The 20,168-nt window shown below is 37.4% G+C and overlaps 1 protein-coding gene across 3 annotated transcripts in view; it reads left to right on the top strand.

Annotated features, from left to right (window-relative positions):
- Positions 1 to 20,168, top strand: part of TASP1 (taspase 1) — a 267,226-nt gene that overhangs the window by 42,375 nt on the left and 204,683 nt on the right. For all 3 annotated transcript variants that reach the window (XR_005722453.1, XM_040248289.1, XM_040248290.1), the window contains 2 exons: positions 4,745 to 4,865; positions 13,474 to 13,558. Coding sequence is in view for 2 of the 3 variants with exons in the window: in XM_040248289.1 (XP_040104223.1) it covers positions 4,745 to 4,865; positions 13,474 to 13,558 (206 nt within the window). In the remaining variant the exon portion in view is untranslated. The remainder of the gene's footprint in view (positions 1 to 4,744; positions 4,866 to 13,473; positions 13,559 to 20,168) is intronic.

A 20,168-nucleotide genomic window follows, 5' to 3' on the forward strand; every position in this document is an offset into this window, starting at 1 on the left:
GGTCTAGCAGAAATTCAAGAAACTGGGGACATTTGTAGATGATTTTGTACATTTGGTGGTCTTTAGGTGGATAAAGAATTGCCCTGGTTTCCTGGATAGTATTTGTGTTAGCTTAGAACAGAGTTAATTTTCTGGATTGATTGAGATTTCTGACTCAGATATTCTTTTGCATTGGATGTCCAGTTGATCCATCACCATTTTTGGAAAAGACTTGTTGTTTAGTCACTAAATCATGTTCAACTCTTTGATATCGCATAGGCTGTAGCACACCAGGTTCCCCTGTCCTTCACTATCTCCCGGAGTTTCCTCAAATTCATGTCAGTTGAAGCAATCACGTCCATCTCATCGTCTGTCATCCCCTTCTCCTGTTGCCTTCAATCTTTCCCAGCATCAGGATCTTTTCCAATGAGTCGCCATCTTTGCATCAGGTGGCCAAAGTATTGGAGCTTCAGCTTCAGCATCAGTCCTTCCAGTGAATATTCAGGGTTGATTTCCAGGTTTGATCTCCCTTCTGTCCAGAGGACTCTTAAGAATCTTCTCTAGCACCATGGTTTGAAAGCATCAGTTCTTTGCTGCTCAGAATTCTTTATGGTCCAATCTCAAATCCGTACATGACTACTGGAAAAACCCTAGCTTTGACTATACAGACCTTTGTCATGACAAACTACTCCAGTATTCTTCCGTGAGAGCCTTGATGGGTTGACCGTAAGCGTAAGGCTTACTTCTGGACATTTCTAGTGCATTGAGCTATATATCTGTCCTTAGCTGTATGTCTCTGTCACACTGTCTTGATTACTGTAATTTGTAGTAAGTTATAAAACCTCAAGTGTGAGCCCTCCAATTTTGTTTTTTTATTTGAAAGATTGTTTTGACTATTCGTTTGTTGTTTTTGTTTGTTTTGTTTTAATTTTAAAAAGAAGCCCCAGTTTTTCCTTAAACCCCATTCTTAGTTTTTCAGGGACAGAAACTCAACATCATCTGGTGACTTCTGACTTTGCACTAAGACATTTCCTAGGAGTTGTCCTGCCAGTCAGCAAGGACCAGACTGTCCACATGTGGTCCAGCTCAAAAGCATCTGGGCCCACCCTGGCAAAGGGGCTTGTGTGATACAGCATGAAACACTGGATAGATAGCCTAGGACTTCTAGGCCTTACAAAGGTTAATTGGTACCCACCAGGCCTGGGCCATTTCAGGGACCCTAACCAAGCAAACATTCATTTTCCCTGATGTTTTGTGCTACCCACTAGCCCGTCCACACTCCTCTTAGCTTCTACTTCCATGAATCCATAAACATCAGAAGGCACAATGGCTTGGGCTAAAGCATAACTTATGGTTGGGCAGCCTTTGAAAGCTCACCTTTAATCAATATTGAGAAAAGAGAAACAGGGGCTAGGGCATGGGGATTGCCAGAGACAATGAGATGACACCCTCCTTCCCCCCGGCCCCAGTCCAACTCCTAGTATCTCTCTCAGTCATGGTCCTTATGTGAGAGGACGCTAAGGAAGCTGAAAGTTTAAACACTAATGTCATGCGAAAAGAAATGCAAAAAAGCAAAATGGCTGTCTGGGGAGGCCTTACAAATAGCTGTGAAAAGAAGAGAAGTGAAAAGCAAAGGAGAAAATGAAAGATATAAGCATCTGAATGCAGAGTTCCAAAGAATAGCAGGAAGAGATAAGAAAGCCTTCTTCAGCGATCAATGCAAAGAAATAGAGGAAAAGAACAGAATGGGAAAGACTAGAGATCTCTTCAAGAAAATTAGAGATACCAAGGGAACATTTCATGCAAAGATGGGCTCAATAAAGGACAGAAATGGTATGGACCTAACAGAAGCAGAAGATATTAAGAAGAGGTGGCAAGAATACACAGAAGAACTGTACAAAAAAGATCTTCATGACCCAGATAATCACGATGGTGTGATCACTCATCTAGAGCCAGACATCCTGGAATGTGAAGTCAAGTGGGCCTTACAAAGCATCACTATGAACAAAGCTAGTGGAGGTGATGGAATTCCAGCTGAGCTGTTTCAAATCCTGAAAGATGATGCTGTGAAAGTGCTGCACTCAATAAGCTAGCAAATTTGGAAAACTCAGCATTGGCCACAGGACTGGAAAAGGTCAGTTTTCATTCCAATCCCAAAGAAAGGCAATGCCAAAGAATGCTCAAACTACTGCACAGTTGCACTCATCTCACACGCGAGTAAAGTAATGCTCAAAATTCTCCAAGCCAGGCTTCAGCAATACGTGAACTGTGAACTCCCTGATGTTCAAGCTGGTTTTAGAAAAGGCAGAGGAACCAGAGATCAAATTGCCAACATCCGCTGGATCATGGAAAAAGCAAGAGAGTTCCAGAAAAACATCTATTTCTGCTTTATTGACTATGCCAAAGCCTTTGACTGTGTGGATCACAATCAACTGTGGAAAATTCTGAAAGAGATGGGAGTACCAGACCACCTAACCTGCTTCTTGAGAAATCTGTATGTGGGTCAGGAAGCAAGAGTTAGAACTGGACATGGAACAACAGACTGATTCCAAATAGGAAAAGGAATATGTCAAGGCTGTATATTGTCATCCTGCTTATTTAACTTCTATGCAGAGTACATCATGAGAAACGCTGGACTGGAAGAAACACAAGCTGAAATCAAGATTGCCGGGAGAAATATCAAGAACCTCAGATATGCAGATGACACCACCCTTATGGCAGAAAGTGAAGAGGAACTAAAAAGCCTCTTGATGAAAGTGAAAGAGGAGAGTGAAAAAGTTGGCTTAAAGTTCAACATTCAGAAAACGAAGATCATGGCATCTGGTCCCATCAGTTCATGGGAAATAAATGGGGAAACAGTGTCAGACTTTATTTTGGGGGGCTCCTAAATCACTGCAGATGGTGACTGCAGCCTTGAAATTGAAAGACGCTTACTCCTTGAAAGGAAAGTTATGACCAACCTAGAGAGCATATTAAAAAGCAGAGACATTACTTTGCTGACTAAGGTCCGTCTAGTCAAGGCTGTGGTTTTTCCAGTAGTCATGTATGGATGTGAGAGTTGGACTGTGAAGAAAGCTGAGCGCTGAAGAATTGATGCTTTTGAACTGTGGTGTTGGAGAAGACTCTTGAGAGTCCCTTGGACTGCAAGGAGATCCAACCAGTCCGTTCTGAAGGAGATCAGTCCTGGGTGTTCTTTGGAAGGAATGATGCTAAAGCTGAAACTCCAGTACTTTGGCCACCTCATGCGAAGAGTTGACTCATTGGAAAAGACTCTGATGCTGGGAGGGATTGGGGGCAGGAGGAGAAGGGGACGATAGAGGATGAGATGGCTGGATGGCGTCACTGACTCGATGGACGTGAGTCTGAGTGAACTCCGGGAGTTGGTGATGGACAGGAAGGCCTGGCGTGCTGTGATTCACGGGGTGGCAAAGAGTCGGATACAACTGAGTGACTGAACTGAACTGAACTGAATGTCTTGAGTGTTCTTAATTCCTTGTAGTTATATATGAATTTTAAAATTGGTTTATCAAATTCTGCAAAAAAAACTGCAGTGAGGATTTGATATGGGATTGTATTGAATCAGCCCAAGTTGGGGAGTATTACCATCTCTCTCTCTCTCTCTCTCTCTCTTTTTTTTTTTTTTTACTTTATTTTACTTTACAATACTGTGTTGGTTTTGCCATACTTCAACATGAATCCACCACTGGTGTACACGTGTTCCCAATCCTGAACCCCCCTCCCATCTTCCTCCCCATACTATCTCTCTGGGTCATCTTATAGATACTAAGTCTTCTGTTCTATGTACATGGGTCCTTCTTTTGATTCAGGCCTTTAATTTTTTAAAAACATGTTTTATGTACATGTACAAATCTTACACTTCTTTTGTTAAATTTATTCCTAAGAATTTTATTCTTTTTGATGTGATTATAAGTTGAATTGTTTTCTTAATTTCATTTTCAGATTTTTCATTGCTGATGTACTGAAATACAATTGGCTTTTGCATATTGAGCTTATATCCTACAACCCCATTGAACTTTTTTTATCAATTCTAGTAGTTTTTAAATAGAGATTTTAGGATTTTTTTTGTGTACAAATTCATCTTCCAAAAGAGGTAATTTTACTTCTTCCTTTCTGATCTGGATGCTTTTTGTTTCTTTTTCTTGCCTAATTATCCTGTCCAGAATATACACTATAATTTTGAATAGAAGTGGTGAGACAAGCATTGCTGTGTTGTTCCTGATGCTAGGGGAAAGGGTCTTTCACCATTAATTATGATGTTAGCTCTAGACTTACTTTTGTAGATTCCCTTTATCATGTTAAGTATATCCCTTCTATTTCTAGTTTGTTGAGTGTTTTTCTCATGAAAGTGTTTTGAATTTTGTCAACTACTTTTTATTGGTCTATTAATATGATTTTGTTGTTGTTGTTTTGGTATGTATTACAGTGAGTTTAAGTTATTAAACCAAACTTGTTTTCCTGGAATCCCCCTTGTTCATGGTATATAATTCTTTCATATTTTGCTGCATTTTGTTTCCTTGAGGATTTTGGTGTGACTATTCATGAGTATGTTGATCTGTAGTTTTTGTTCCTTGTTTTGTCTTGTTTTGGAGTCAGCGTTGTATCGACATCATACAATGAGTTGGGAAGTGTTCTTTACCTTCCTCGTGTTTCGAAGAGTTTTTTAAGCATTGGCAATTTTTCTTTAAGACTAATGGTAAATAAAAAAAAGACTAATGGTATTTTAATTTTTGTTTTTATCTTTTAGGATTCTCCTTTTACAAATGCAGGAATGGGTTCTAATCTAAATCTCTTGGGTGAAATTGAATGTGACGCCAGTATAATGGATGGAAAATCCTTGAATTTTGGAGCTGTTGGGGCACTGAGTGGTATGTAAACTTCAAAGCACATTATCTCTACTCTTAACAAAAAACTGAATATTACCATTTCATTCCTCCTAAAGACAGCCCAGTTGTTTTCATCATTCTTGCTTGTAATAATGTTGAAAATAAACATTTTTTTCTTTTATTGAATTTAAAACATAAAGTCTTACCTATAGATAGTTTTAAAGAAAACAGTGAAACAGCGTATGTCCAAGTCTTTGCTTAGAGTGTGATCATTATCCTTCATCCCCGCAAGAGATTACAGACATTTAAAATTGGAATTGGCATATTCCATTAATTTTGCAATTATTTGAATATACTAATAATATATTTTTATTGTTAAGAAATTCAAATAATATAAATAAAATTTACCTTTGATCTTCCAAATCTTTCCTTCCAAAACTCTCCCTGGAGGGTTTAACCAGTAAAATAAAATTCATTTATCTGTATTTCTATGTAATAGAAATACAGTTTTGCACATATTTTAAAAAAATGTATTTTGAAGCTTTAATGGTAGATAAAAAATAATGATATCAGTTATTATGAAACTTTCTTGTTTTCTTTAAACAGGATGTCTTAGAGATTTTTTAAACATCGCTACATATAAAATGTATATAACGTATGGTAGTTCACTTATTGAAGTGAAATATACATGAAGGGCACAGATTTAAATATAAAGCTTCGTGAATTCCTACATGTATATAGCCTTGTAAACCACCACCCAAAATCCAGACATAAAAGATTTCCATGTCAAAATAGAAACCCTTTCCAAATTCCCAGACAGGTTCTTTATACCTCTTCTTACTTTATATCACTGGTATTCCCATCCCACCTGCTCCTCCTTCTCCCCTAGTTCTGACTTTAGGCACTATAGATTAATTTGCCCTTGGCTCAAATTCATATGAGTGGAATCATACCCCTCTGTGTCTGTTTTCTTTTGCTTACTTTTATGCCTGTGAAATTGATGTATGATTTGTATCACAATAGCTTTTTAATTTTGTGGTAGCAGCATTTTGTTGCATGAGTATATAAGAACTTATTTGTTCTCCTTGGTGTATATTTGAATAATTTCTAGTTTTTGACTCTTATAAATAATAATAATAAAAAAACTCCAGTGCATATTTTTGTACAAGTTTTTTGGTAGACATATGCACTTACTTCCTTTGAGTATAAACCTAGGATTTAGAATGGTAAGTTTAGATACATATGTGTTTGGCTATAGTTGAAACTGCCCAGTTTTCAAAAGTAGTTGTTACCTTTATACTCCCACGATTTATGAGTGTTTCAGTTACTTGACATCTTTGGCAATGTTTGGTATTGCCACTCTTTTCAAAATTTAGCCAATTGATATGTTTGTAGTGGTATTACTGTTTTAATGTGAGTTTCCCTGGTGACTAATGACACTGAGAACATTTTCATGTGTCATGGCCATTGAGATATCCTTGTGTACTGTGTTTTTGTTTTTTGTGTACTTTTTATTGGATTTTTAAAATAGATTTGTTGGGTTACTTTTTATATATTTGATATAAATCCTTTGTCAGATACATGTATTGGGAATATCTACTCCCAGTCTCTGGTCCAGCTTTTCAGTCTTCTAAATGAGGTTTAAGTCATCAACTGTTTATGTTATGGCTAATTTTTTTTTTTTTTGTATTTTAAGAAATCTTTGCCTACTCAAAAATTTGAGGGTAGCTTCCTGTTGAAGATAGCAGTTCTATTGTTTTTAACCCTTCATAGTTAGCTTTCTTATGAAGTTCAGATTCATTTTAGAATAGGTGAAGTTGGAACCGACATTGTTTATTTTCCCTCTTATGAATATCCAGATGGCTTATTGCCACTGTCAGTAGAAAGGAGAATCCTTTCCTCCAAAGAGTGTTAGCAGATGAGATAACTGCATGTGTGGCAGTTTGTTTCTGTGCCTTCAATTCCATTGTTCTGTCTATTACGCCATTACCAGTGCTATACTGTCTTGATTACTATAGCTTGACATTGTGTCTTGATAGTCTGGTTTTATAAGATTTCCAGCTTCCTTTTTCCCCCTTTACAATTGTATTGGCTATTTTTCAATTTATGGCATTTTCATAAAATTGTTAGGATCAACTTGTCAGTGTTCATAGGAAAACCCTGCTGAGACTGTGATTGGTATTGCATTGAATATATATATAGAACCATATATGAACAACTGACATCTTAATAATATTGTGTCTTTCTGTTGTGAACATGGAATGTGTACATCTATATAAGTAATGTTTACTTTCCTCAGCAATATCTTATGGTTTTTAATATAGATATCTTATATATCTGCTATTAGATTTATTCCAGATGTTTTTTATGGGTATTAAAGTATATATTTTAAAATATTAGTATCCAATTATTTTTGTATTTAGAGATACAGTTGAGGTTTGTGTATTGGACTTGTATTCAGTGGTCTTGATAACTTTGTTAATTCAAGCAGTTAGAAAGATAAATTTCTTTTATAATTTCTATATACACAGTCACACCATCTTTGAATCATGACAGTTTTGCTTTTTCCATTCCAATATTTAACATTTTTGTTTTTTACCTGGCATTATTTTTCTGGCTCAGACTCAGTGCAGTATTAAATATAAGTGATGATAGTGTACATCCTGATTTTGTTCCTGACTTCAGAGGGGGACTCAGGTATTTCACCATACTGTGTGCTGCCAGCTATACGATTTTCATAAATGCTCTTTGTCAGATTGAGGATGTTTGTTTCTAGTTTTAGTTTACTGACATTAAGTGTTTTTCTGCATCTTTGACTCTTATTCTTTATTTTGTAGATACAATAAAATTTACAATTTTTTTTTGAATGCTAAACCAACTTTTCATTCCTGGCATAAAGTCTTCTTGATTGAGTCTTGTTTTTTACATCCACTGGATTTGATTTCCTGATGTTTAAGATTTTGACATCTATGTTCATGTAAGGATCAGCTTTAATTTTACTTAACTTAAAATATTCTCTTTAGATTTTGGAATCATGTTTGGCTGGCTTTATAAAATGAGTTGGGTTTTTTTTTTTCTCTTCTATTCTTTGAAAGGGTATGCATACAATTGGAATGATTTTTCAAAATTATTTGGAAGCATTCATTGGTTATTTTGAATTACTGGAATTTTCTTTGTGGAAAGTTTTAAATACATGTGTTTCAATTTTCTTACCAGTTATATGACTATCTATATTTTTCTTATGTGTATTTTCCAAGGAATTTGTCTTTTTAAAATGAGTTGTCAGATTTATTTGCCTAAACATTTTATTGACTTCCAGTTTAATGTTACTGTCATCAGAGAACATAGTCTGAAAGATTCCAACCCCTTGAAACTTCTTGAGACTTACTCTGTGGCTCTGCTTATGCTGTATTTTAATGAATGTTCCATGTGAACTTCCAGAGAGTGTTATGTAGTTGTTGGGTGTGTTTTCTGTATATATTAATTAGGTCAGTTTACTTACACATTTGTTGTAATCTTCTATATCTTTTCTGATTTTTGTGACAGCATGAAGAGCATTTCAGTTAGTTTTAATTTCTTTTATTATGAGATATTATTAGCATTTAATGAAATTTCATATTTTTCAAGGCCATTAGCATTTCTCTGTTTACACTTCTTGTGTGGCTTGCCATTTAACCCTGTTTATAAAGTGCTTTATCATATTGGAAATTAAATTTTTATTTGTCAGACTTATTATTCTCCTTTTTATGGGTTTTGCATTTCTTAAGGTTTTCAGTTCAGTTCAGTTGGGATTCGCTAGTGGCTCAGAGGTTAAAGCGTCTGCCTGGAATGCAGGAGACCCGGGTTCGATCCCTGGGTCGGGAAGATCCCCTGGAGAAGGAAATGGCAACCCACTCCAGTACTCTTGCCTGGAGAATCCCATGGAGAGAGGAGCCTGGTGGGCTACAGTCCATGGGGTCACAAAGAGTCAGACACGACTGAGCGAATTCACTTCACTTCACTTCAGTTCAATCGCTCAGTTGTGTCCAACTCGTTGTGACCCCATAGACTGCAGCATGCCAGGCCTCCCTGTCCATCACCAGCTCCCGGAGTTTACTCAAACTCATGTCCATTGAGTCAGTGATGCCATCCAACCAACTCATCCTCTGTCATCTCCTTCTCCTCCCACCTTCTATCTTTCCCAGCATCAGGGTCTTTTCGAAGGAGTCAGTTCTTCACATCAGGTGGTCAAAGTATTGGAGTTTCAGCTTCAGCATCAGTCCTTCCAGTGAATATACAGGGCTGATTTCCTTTAGGATGGACTGGTTGGATCTCCTTGCAGTCCAAGGGACTCTCAAGAGTCTTCTCCAACACCACAGTTCAAAAGCATCAATTCTTCGGTGCTCAGCTTTCTTTGTACTCCAACTCTCACATCCATACATGACTACTGGAAAAACTATAGCTTTGATTAGACAGACCTTTGTTGGAAAGTAATGTCTCTGCTTTTGAATATGCTCTCTAGGTTGGTCATAACTTTTTTTCCAAGGAGCAAGTGTCTTTTAATTTCTTGGCTGCAGTCACTATCTACAGTGATTTTGGAGCCCCCTCAAAAATAAAGTCTGCCACTGTTTCCCCATCTATTTGCCATGAAGTGATGGGACTGGATGCCATGATCTTAGTTTTCTGAATGTTGAGCTTTAAGTCACCTTTTTCACTCTCCTCTTTCACTGTCATCAAGAGACAGTTCTTCTTCACTTTCTGCCATAAGGGTGGTGTCATCTGCATATCTGAGATTACTGATATTTCTCCCGGCAATCTTGATTCCAGCTTGTGCTTCATCCAGCCCAGCATTTCTCATGATACTCTTCATGTAAGTTAAATAAGCAGGGTGACAATTTACAGCCTTGACATACTCCTTTTCCTATTTGGAACCAGTCTGTTTTTCCATGTCCAGTTCTAACTCTTGCTTCCTGACCTGCATACAGGTTTCTCTAGAGGCAGGTCAGGTGATCTGGTATTCCTATCTCTTTCAGAATTTTCCACAGTTTATTGTGATCCACACAGTCAAAGGCTTTGGCATAGTCAATAAAGCAGAAATAGATGTTTTTCTGGAACTCTCTTGCTTTTTCAGTGATCCAGTAGATGTTGGCAATTTGATCTCTGGTTCCTCTGCCTTTCTAAATCCAGCTTGAGCATCTGGAAGTTCACGGTTCAAGTACTGTTGAAGCCTGTCTTAGAGAATTTTGATCGTTAATTTGCTAGTGTGTGAGATAAGTACAATTGTGTGGTAGTTTGAACATTCTTTGGTATTGCCTTTCTTTGGGATTGGAATGAAAACTGACCTTTTTCAGTCCTGTGGCCACTGCTGAGTTTTCCAAATTTGCTGGCATACTGAGTGCCCCACTTTCACAGCGTCATCTTTCTGGATTTGAAATAGCTCAACTAGAATTCCATCCCCTCCACTAGCTTTGTTTGTAGTGATGCTTCCTTCCTAAGGCCCACTTGACTTCACATTCCAGGATGTCTGGCTCTAGGTGAGTGATTACACCATCGTAATTAACTGGATTGTGAAGATCTTTTTTGTACAGTTCTTCTGTGTATTCTTGCCGCTTCTTAATATCTTCTGCTTCTGTTAGGTTCATACTATTTCTGTCCTTTATCGAGCCCATCTTAGCATGAAATGGTCCCTTGGTATCTCTAATTTTTTTGAGGAGATTTCTAGTCTTTCCCATTCTATTGTTTTCCTCTATTTCTTTGCACTGATCACTGAGAAAGGCCTTTTTCTCTCTCCTTGCTAGTCTTTGGAACTCTGCTTTCAAATGGGTATATCTTTCCTTTTTTCCTTTGCCTTTTGCTTCTTTTCATAGCTATTTCTCAGGCCTCCTTAGACAACCATTTTGCCTTTTTGCCTTCTTTTTCTTGGAGATGGTCTTGATCACTGTGTCCTATACAATGTCACAAATCTCCGTCCATAGTTCTTCAGGCACTCTATCAGATCTAATCCCTTGAATCTATTTGTCACTTCCACTATATAATCATAAGAAATTTGATTTAGTTCATACCTGAATGGTCTAGTGGTTTTACCTACTTTCTTCAATTTAAGTCTGAATTTGGCAATAAGGAGTTCATGATCTATGCCACGGTCAGCTCCCAGTCATAATTGTACATGCAGTCACTTACATATTCTTCAAATATATGTATAATTTATTTTTCATTGGCTCCTTGAACGCATTGTTTGTTGATCAGTATCTGGAATGATCAACAAATTGTCCCTGTATAGTTATTGAGTAATAATAGTAAAGGATAATAACAACAACCATTTATTGGGTGACTATTACCATAGTCATTTAAATCATTTAGTGCTCAGGAAAACTTTCTGAGATCAATACTTTTATCCCCATTTTATAATTGAGGAATCTGAGACACAGGAGAGATTTAGTAATTTGTCCAAGTTTATTGTATCAGACTGGGTCCAGCTAGGAGACAGAAACCACACAGCAGTTTAAACTGGAGAAGCTTAATGTAAAGAGCAAAGGGGAAATACCCATATAAGGAAAATGTGGAAGGAAGTTCAAACCTTACTGAACAAGGTGTGGCTGCAGCCTGCTGTCTGGCAGAGAAGTTGTTGGGTTACCCAGGCCGTATTCCAGTGGGAGCAGAAACCGTCTTGTGGGGTTCAGACTGGCAGGTGGGCACACAGAGCTCAGGAAGCTGTGGGAGGTAAACCTCTGTTCCTGGGATGAGGACTGGGGTTTTGGCTCCCTAGGCAGCCAGCCCCACAGGATCCTTTGCTATGTGTGGGACTGGGGAGAAGGTATTGGGATCCGTGACTATGGTCTGTTTCTTTCTGGGGCTGTCTGCTGTGCTGCTGTGGCCTGAGTCAGGAGTGGGGAAAACATGTGGTGGGCGAATGCTGGAGGAAGCTGCACCCCGCAGGCACTTGGCGCTGGAGAGAGCCGTGTGGGTCACATAGTGTGAATGCTTGTGCACTCCAGGAGCCTGGCCTCTGCATTGTGTCTCCAGTGCCCTCTCCTGACAAAGCTGACCCATGTGCCAGCTGGCCTCGGCTGCGTGGTTAGATGGCCCATGCCCACTTTTACCCATCAGGCAACCAAGGGTGCATTTATAGCTACAAAGCAACCCACTGATAGCTGGTACAGTTATAAAGCAGTCTGACCCCCATTGCTCTGTTCTGTCCACCTCTCACAGACAATCCATCCTTTCCTACATTTGCAATACTGTCCATATTACGTATTAAATATCCTCATTCACACATGTGTGTATCTCAACTTTAGCTTTATTCTGTTCCACTGATATATTTGTCTATTTTGTACACAAACCACACTCAGTTACAATAGCTTTGAGTAAGAAACAGTATTTTGTAAGATGAGTGCCTGTTCATTTTTTTTTTTTTTTTTTACAAAGTTTACCTGGTAAACTTCAGAGTCAGTTTTTCATACATCATAGATGTCCTTTTGAAGCTTTGATGGTGAATTTATAGCTTTGAATTTATGTTAATTTATCAGTTAATTAATGTCTTTATGCCACTGAATCATCATACACAGAAATAAATTTATTTTAAGAGCTTCGTACAGAGATCTGAGTTTTTCTTCTTTTGATAGTTTATCCTTTTTTAGTGGGAGACAGTAGTTTTTCGTGTTTAGCTAAATATCTAGTTTTAAGTCAATCTGTTCTTTAATCTGAGATTTTTCAGTCTCTTTATATCCTGGTTTTTTTTTTTTTTTCATTTTTGTATTAATAGTGTCCTGAGACTATAAGTCAGTGGTCAAGGGTGTGGTCATTAGCTGCCTCTGTTAAAATCTCAGCATGTGATCCTGGGCAGGTAACTTAACCTTTGCAAATGTCTGCTCAGTAATCATATAGGGTTTATAACTGTACTTATGTGATAGAGGTGAAGTGTCCACTAAATCATCTGATACTGGTTAAGGTTTGGCACTGGGCCTGGCTCATACTGGATCCTAGGTTACTGTCACCGTCTTCTGTCATCATCATTGTCATACTTGTCATTCTTATTGTCACCCTGGCAGTTCTTTTTCACGCTAATACCTCCTATCCTATTTTTCCTCTGGAGAAGCACCCTTTTCTCCCTTTTCATTTTGTTTTCCCTCCTGGAAGCAATCCTAGCCATGTCAGTCTCAGTCTTGTATGCCTTTGGTCTCTTCTCCCCACTCTCTCCCCATTTGTAGGACTTTATTCTTTCTTGCAGGTGAGATTTAAAATTTTTGTCCATTAATTTTTCTTCCTAAGGAGAAATATGAAGCTGTTTGTACTCAGGTGTATTCCTTAGAGGAAGTTCATGGTATTGATAATAGATGGCAAATTTCCAGTTAAATTTTTAATTCTATCCTGAAATCTATTAAAAAGGAACCTAATTTAAATTTGTGTTATTTCAAATTCAGTCTTTTCTGCTATAGCACATGATAAAATGAGAATATATGTTTTTATATTTGTTCTGTTCTTATACCTGTAGGTATTCATATATTTGATTTGCTCCTTATTGTTCATGATAAATAACGGTTTTCATTAGTATATTTATAGAAAGTTTTCCAAGATATTGATACTTAAAAGTTGTCTCATTGAAACAGCCACAAAATTGAGTGGGAAACTTGAAGACTTTCTGATTTCACTTTCTGCTGATTTTATTTTATAGGAATCAAGAACCCAGTCTCAGTCGCAAACAGACTCTTGTGTGAAGGGCAGAAGGGCAAACTCTCAGCCGGCCGAATCCCTCCCTGGTAACTGCTCTGTTCTTCTTCATCTTTCTCCAGGATTTTGGTCTTTGGTGCATGCAGTGTTTAAGGCTATTTTTATCCACAGAAGGCTGACGCTGTTGGTTACACATCAGCAGGAGGTTGCCTTTGAGAGGACGACACTCTTTGTTCTGTGATCTCAAAACATTTTGTTTCAAGAGAGAGCTCTGGATGGAAGAGAATATTATGGATTAATGTGCAAAAGAGATCAGAGTTAATTTAGGTTTTGTAGTTGATTGTAGAGATGCTTTTGCTGTTAATAAGTGCTTAACTGGGATCTTTTTATTATAGGACTTTAAAAATATCTTACATGTTTGAGTCTAGAGTCTAAACTCATTTTAATGAGAAGTTCTCAGAATAAAAGTACTTAATTTTATTCTTCTGCAGAAACACATTTTGACACTAACATTAGTAAGATTACATCTTTTCTGCAGCATTAAAGTATACTTTTCCTTAAAAAAAACTTTGAACTTGAATGTTGTAAAGAGCCTGCACAAACCTATCATCTAGCTCCAATAATTAATATTTTTGCCCTTCATCTGTCTCATGTAACCTTTCTCTTTCCTATAGTATTTTAAAGCAAATCCTTACCATTGTATTTCACCCTTATATAGTTTTGTAAATTTCTCTGTTTGCAAAATGTAATCACATCCTGTTAACATGCCTAATGATACATTTAATCCACTTTTAAAATTTTTTTATTTTGAACTTTTTATCTTGTATTGGAGTATAGCCAATTCACAACGTTGTGGTAGTTTCAGGTGAACAGCGAAGGGACTCAGCCGTATATATACATGTATCAGTTCTTCCCCAAAGTCCCCTCCCACCCAGGCTGCCTGATAAAATTGAGCCGAGTTCCATGTGCTATGCAGCAGGTCCTTGTTGGTTATCCGTTTTAAATATCACAGCGTGCACATGACCATCCCAAACTCCCTAACTATTCCTTCTCCCTGGCAACCAGAGGTTCAGTTTCTAAGTCTGTGAGTCTCTTCTTGCTTTGTAAGTAAGTTCATTTGTATCATTTCCTTTTAGATTCCACATATAAGGGATGTCACACAATATTTCTCCTTCTCTGTCTGACTTCACTCAGAATGACACTCTCTAGGTCCACCCATGTTGCTGCAAATGGCATTGTTTCATTGTTTTTCATGGCTGAGTAATATTCCATCACACACACACACCACACATCTTCTTTACCCATTCCTCTGTCAGGGGACGTTTAGGTTGTTTCCACGCCTTAGCCATTGTAAACAGAGTTATGCATATTTTAAAAAATCAATGTACATATTAGTTTGAAACTTTCTTTTTTTCTTTAAATGGGATGTCTTAGAGATTTTTTCAACATCAATACATATAAAATATATGTAATGTTTTATAGTTCACCTGTTGAAGTGAAATATGCATGGACATGTAGGTTGCTCCATGTCCTGGCTGTTGTAAACAGTGCTGCAGTGAACACTGGGGTGCCTGTATCCTTTTGGCTCATCTTTTTCTCTGGATATGTGCCTAGGAGTGGGATTACCTGGTCATATGATAGCTCTGTTTTTAGTTTTTTAGGGAAACTCCATACTGTTCTTCACAATAACATGGATAATAATATTAACAATTATGCCTCAAGACTGTCTTATACTCAGCTGTCTTCAGTACCATATATGTTCAGTATGCCTGGCTGTTAAGGTTACATTAATATCCTGTATTGAAAGTTGTGACAGTGGTACTATAGGAATCACTGTATTTGAATTTCAAGTAATAGAAAATAATATAGTTTTGAAAAATCTTGAAATCTTTTTACCCAAATATATTCAAGGTATCCCTGCTTCCTACCAGCCAGGTTAAGAAAACAAAACATTACCAAGAGACTCGAAGCTGTGTAGATGCAATCCTTGCTAAAGGCATCCTTATCCTTCTGCTGACCCATACTCATACCCTGACCCCATCTCTGGCCCTGCCCTAGGTAACAGCTGTCCAGAATTTAAGCTTTTCTCATTCTCATCTATTCCTTTATGGTAGTAAACACATACAACACAAGCATACCTCATTTTATTGTGCTTTACAGATCCTGTATTTTTCTTTACAGATTGAAGGTTTGTGGTAGTTGTGCCTTGAGCCTTTTTCCCAACTGCATTTGGTCACTTGATGTCTCTGTGTTACATTTTGGTAATTCTCACAATATTTCAAACATTTTCATTATTATAGTTGTAATGGTGCTCTGTGATCAGTGATGTTTAGTGTTGTTTACTATTATGACTTGCTGAAGGCTCAGATGATGCTTAGCATTTTTTAGCAATATCCTGTTTTTAGATTAAGGTGTGTCCAGTATTATTTTAGGGATAGTGCTATCGCAGTCTTAATAGAATACAGTGTAGTGTAAACATATGAACTGGGAAATCAGAAAATTTGTGTGACTTGCTTTATTGTGATGTTCACTTAATTGTGGTGGTCTGCAACTGAACCTGCAGTATCTCCAAGGTATGCTAGAATTCTGATTTTCTAAGTCTACATAGACACGGACATAGATGTGCAAAAAACTTCTGGAAAGGTCGTGAGACACACCGTAATTACCTCTAGGAAGGAGGAAGGAAGGAACAAGATGAAGCAGTTGTCAAAGGGGATATGTATAATATTTTTATGTTTTACAAAGATGAAATATATGTGAAAAAGCAATGGCCATCTCTGTATTAAAATAATGTCATGAGGTGATCCTATAGTTGTTTGGAATTAGTGATCTAATTTTCTCACATTGTTCTTCAGCTTTATTTTTTGTTTTCAAAATTGCTTTGACCATTTTAGGCATTTTGCACTTTCATGTGAATTTTATAATTATCCCATCAGTTTCTTTGAATAACCTGCTAGAATTTTGATTAGGTTTTTAACTTAATCATTTTTTAAGGTCTTCTTTAACTTCTCCGAACAGTGTTCAGTGTATAGATTTTTCACAGCTTTTAAAAAATTTATACTTAAGTGTTTCTTTTTGATGCTGTGATAAATTACATATTTTAAAAAGTTAAATACCAGTTGTTCCTTACCAATATAGACATATAATTGATTTCCTTATATTGATATTCTGGCTTGGAAATTTGCTAACTTCATTTGTTCTCATTTTGTTTTTATAGATCCCATAAAGTTTTCTACATAGATATTTCTGTCTTCTGGGAATAACAATAGTTTTATTTCCTCCTTTTTAATGCATTCCTTTAATTAATTTCCTTTTTGTTATTGCACTGGCTAGCATCTCCTATGCAATGTGAAATAGAAATGTGAGAGTGAACACCCTTGCTTTATTTGTAATCTTAGGGAGGATGCGTTTATTCTTTACCCTTAGATATGATGGGCTTCCTTCAGGGCTCAGATGGTAAAGCATTTGCCTGCACTATGCGAGACATGGGTTTGATCCCTGGGTCAGCAAGATCCTCTGGAGTAAGGGGCAACCAATTCCAGTATTCTTGCCTGGAAAATTCCATAGACAGAGGAGCCTGGCAGGCTACAGTCCATGGGGTTGCAAAGAGTCAGACATGACTGAACGCCTAACACTTTCACACACATGATGGCTGCTATAGGTTTATCTTAGATGCTCTCTATCATGTTGAGAAAGTTCCCTTCTTTTCCTAATATGCTGAGAATTTTTAATAGGAATGGGCATTGTACTTTTTCAAATACTTCTCTGCATCTATTTGTGCTGATCTTTCTTATTTAGTCAGTTGATACAGTGATTGGGTGATTTTTGACTCTTAAAGTAAAAGTTGCATTCCTGGAATAAATTCCACTTCGTTACAATGTATTATCCTTTTATATGTTACTGGATCCACTTTACTAACTTTTGTAAATACTTTTTGCATCTGTGTTTATGAGAGACTTTGGTCTGTAGTTTTCTTGTAATGTCTTTGGTTTGTGTTCATTTTGCTTCCTGGATATGTAATGATATATTTCATCAAATTTGGAAAAATTTTGGCTATTTCTTCAGATGTGTCTTTCTTGATCCCTCCTCTTCTGTCTTCTAGGATTCCAGTTACATGTGTATTTGACCTCTCATAGTGGTACTGATGGCACCCCACTCTAGTACTCCTGCCTGGAAAATCCCATGGACGGAGGAGCCTGGAAGGCTGCAGTCTATGGGGTCGCTAGGAGTTGGACATGACTGAGCGACTTCACTTTCACTTTTCACTTTCATGCATTGGAGAAGGAAATGGCAACCCACTCCAGTGTTCTTGCCTGGAGAATCCCAGGGACGGGGGAGCCTGGTGGGCTGCCGTCTTTGGGATCACACAGAGTCGGACACGACTGAAGCGACTTAGCAGCAGTAGCAGCAGCAGTGGTACTGATAATTTTTTTATTTTTCCCATCCATTTTTCTCTTTGTTTCATTTTGAATAATTTCTACTACTGTTTCCAAGTTAACTAATTATTTTTTGGCAACACCTAGTTACCTGTTAATCCTATCCAGTTTATTTTTCATTTCTGACATTGTAGTTTTTAATCTCTAGAAGTTCGATTTGTATCTTAAAAAAAAAGTCTTCTGTGTATCTGCTTAACATATTTAATATTTCCTGTAACTTCTTGAGCATATGAGTACAATTATAGTAACTTTTAATATCTTTGTTTACTAATTCTATCATCTTTGTCATTTCTGGGTTTTCAATGGAATGATTTTTCTCATTATAGGTTACGTTTTCCTGCTTCTTCACGTTTGGTAATTTTTTTTATTAGATTCCACACATTGTGAGTTTTGCCTTATTTGGTATTGGATATTTTTGTACTTCAATTCTAGGATGTGGTTAACTTATTTAGAGACAGCGTCATCCTTTCAGGCCTTGCTTTATACTTTGTTACACGAACTAGAGAAGCATTTAGCCTTGAGCTAACTTGGCTTTGCTGCTAGGCAAAACCCTTCTGAGTACTATAACAGATGCAACCAGAATGAGGTTTTATTTTTTTAGTTTGACTAGTGGGAACAGGAGCTGTTCTGGCCCTATGTGAACTTGGGGATTGTTTCCTCTAAAACTTTCGTGTTATTCTCTCCCAGACTTTGATAATTTCCTTTTACACATACACTGATTACGTACTCAGCTGAAGACTGGAGGGACTCTGCAGATTTCCGGAGTCTTTTCTCTGTGCGACTCTCTTCCCTGGGTTTCTGCCCTGTGAACTCTGGCCACCTGGGTGTCTCTGGATGCCCAGCTCTCTGTCTTCAGCTCACAGAGACTGCAGGGTTCCTGTTCTGAGTTCCTGTTCCTGTGCCATGGCAGGAAACTCTCCAGGCAGTAAGCGGGGCTGTCTATAAGGTTTACCCTGTTTGTTTCCTTTCTCTCAAGGATCACTGTCCTATGCTGCCTACTGGCTAATGAGTGAAAACTGTTGTCTGCTGTATTTGTCTGATTTTATTCCCCATTGGTTCAAGCAAGAGTGTAAATTGTATTCCTTGTTACTCCATCTTGTCCAAAAGCAGAAATATCTCAAATACCTGCACTGTGTACCTGCAGTAGTTGGAAAAAACCCAGATTCCCTGAGGATTCTGTGTGTGTGTTAGCTGCTCAGTCATGTCTGATTCTTTGCAACCCCATGGACTTTAGCTCACTAGGCTCCTCTCTCCATGGAATTCTCCAGGCAAGAATACTGGAGTGGGTTGCCATTTCCTCCTCCACAGCATCTTCCCTATCCAGGGACTGAACCTGTCTCCTGCATCACAGGTAGATTCTTTACTGTCTGAGCCACCAGGGAAGCCTCCTGAGTATCCTAAATAGATGAAATTGAATTTATCATGTTTTTACTTTAAGTTTGTTTACACACAACCCTAATGAGTCTAGTTGTGTAATTTCTGTAATGATAATAGTTGACACTTACGCATTCGTACACTGTGAGAGGCACTGTTTTATGTGATTCGTATGCATTATCTCATAATATCATAAAATGATTTATGAGGAAAACATACATTTTGTAGACAAAGAAACTGAGTACCTTACTTGACTTGTTATACTATTAAAATTTTATGGAGTCCTTCCTTATCACATTAGAAGCAGCAGACTAGAACTCATAACAAGGCAGTAAAATTCTTTTATAATAGTAAGAAATAGCTGTTTACATCCATTTAGTTATTCATTCACTTACCATTCCTTCATTCAGCAAATATTTATTGTTTAATTCCTGTGTGCTAGATATAGGGATATAAAAACTATCAAAAGCAGATGGAAGACTTAGAAACCATGGTCTTCTGTTGTCATCTATTGAAGAGGCAGGTAACTATGGGGGCAGCAAAGCATTGCGTGTTTCCTAAGAAGTCTTCAAATAAAAAGTTCATCTGTCTGTATACCTCATTGAGGAAGACAGGGAGTGTATCTGTTTCAGCTGCATCTAAAGTTGTTAGAATTTTGTAAACTCTTATTGTCTGCTTAAAAAAAAAAAATCCCTCAGCAGAATTTTAGGAGGCATGGTATTTCTATTAGCTGATAATCTTTTATATTTTAATTTTCTGGTTATTGTCAGCATGACATGATGCATTGTTTAAGTATTGGTATTTGGTCAGACTAGCTGAATATTTGATATCTTCATAAATTTGGTGGAACTATTATCATAAACTGTGCCATGTTTTCCCAAGTTGATTT

Source organism: Oryx dammah, unplaced genomic scaffold, assembly GCF_014754425.2.
Source record: "Oryx dammah isolate SB20612 unplaced genomic scaffold, SCBI_Odam_1.1 HiC_scaffold_10, whole genome shotgun sequence".
Taxonomy (NCBI): Eukaryota; Metazoa; Chordata; class Mammalia; order Artiodactyla; family Bovidae; genus Oryx; species Oryx dammah.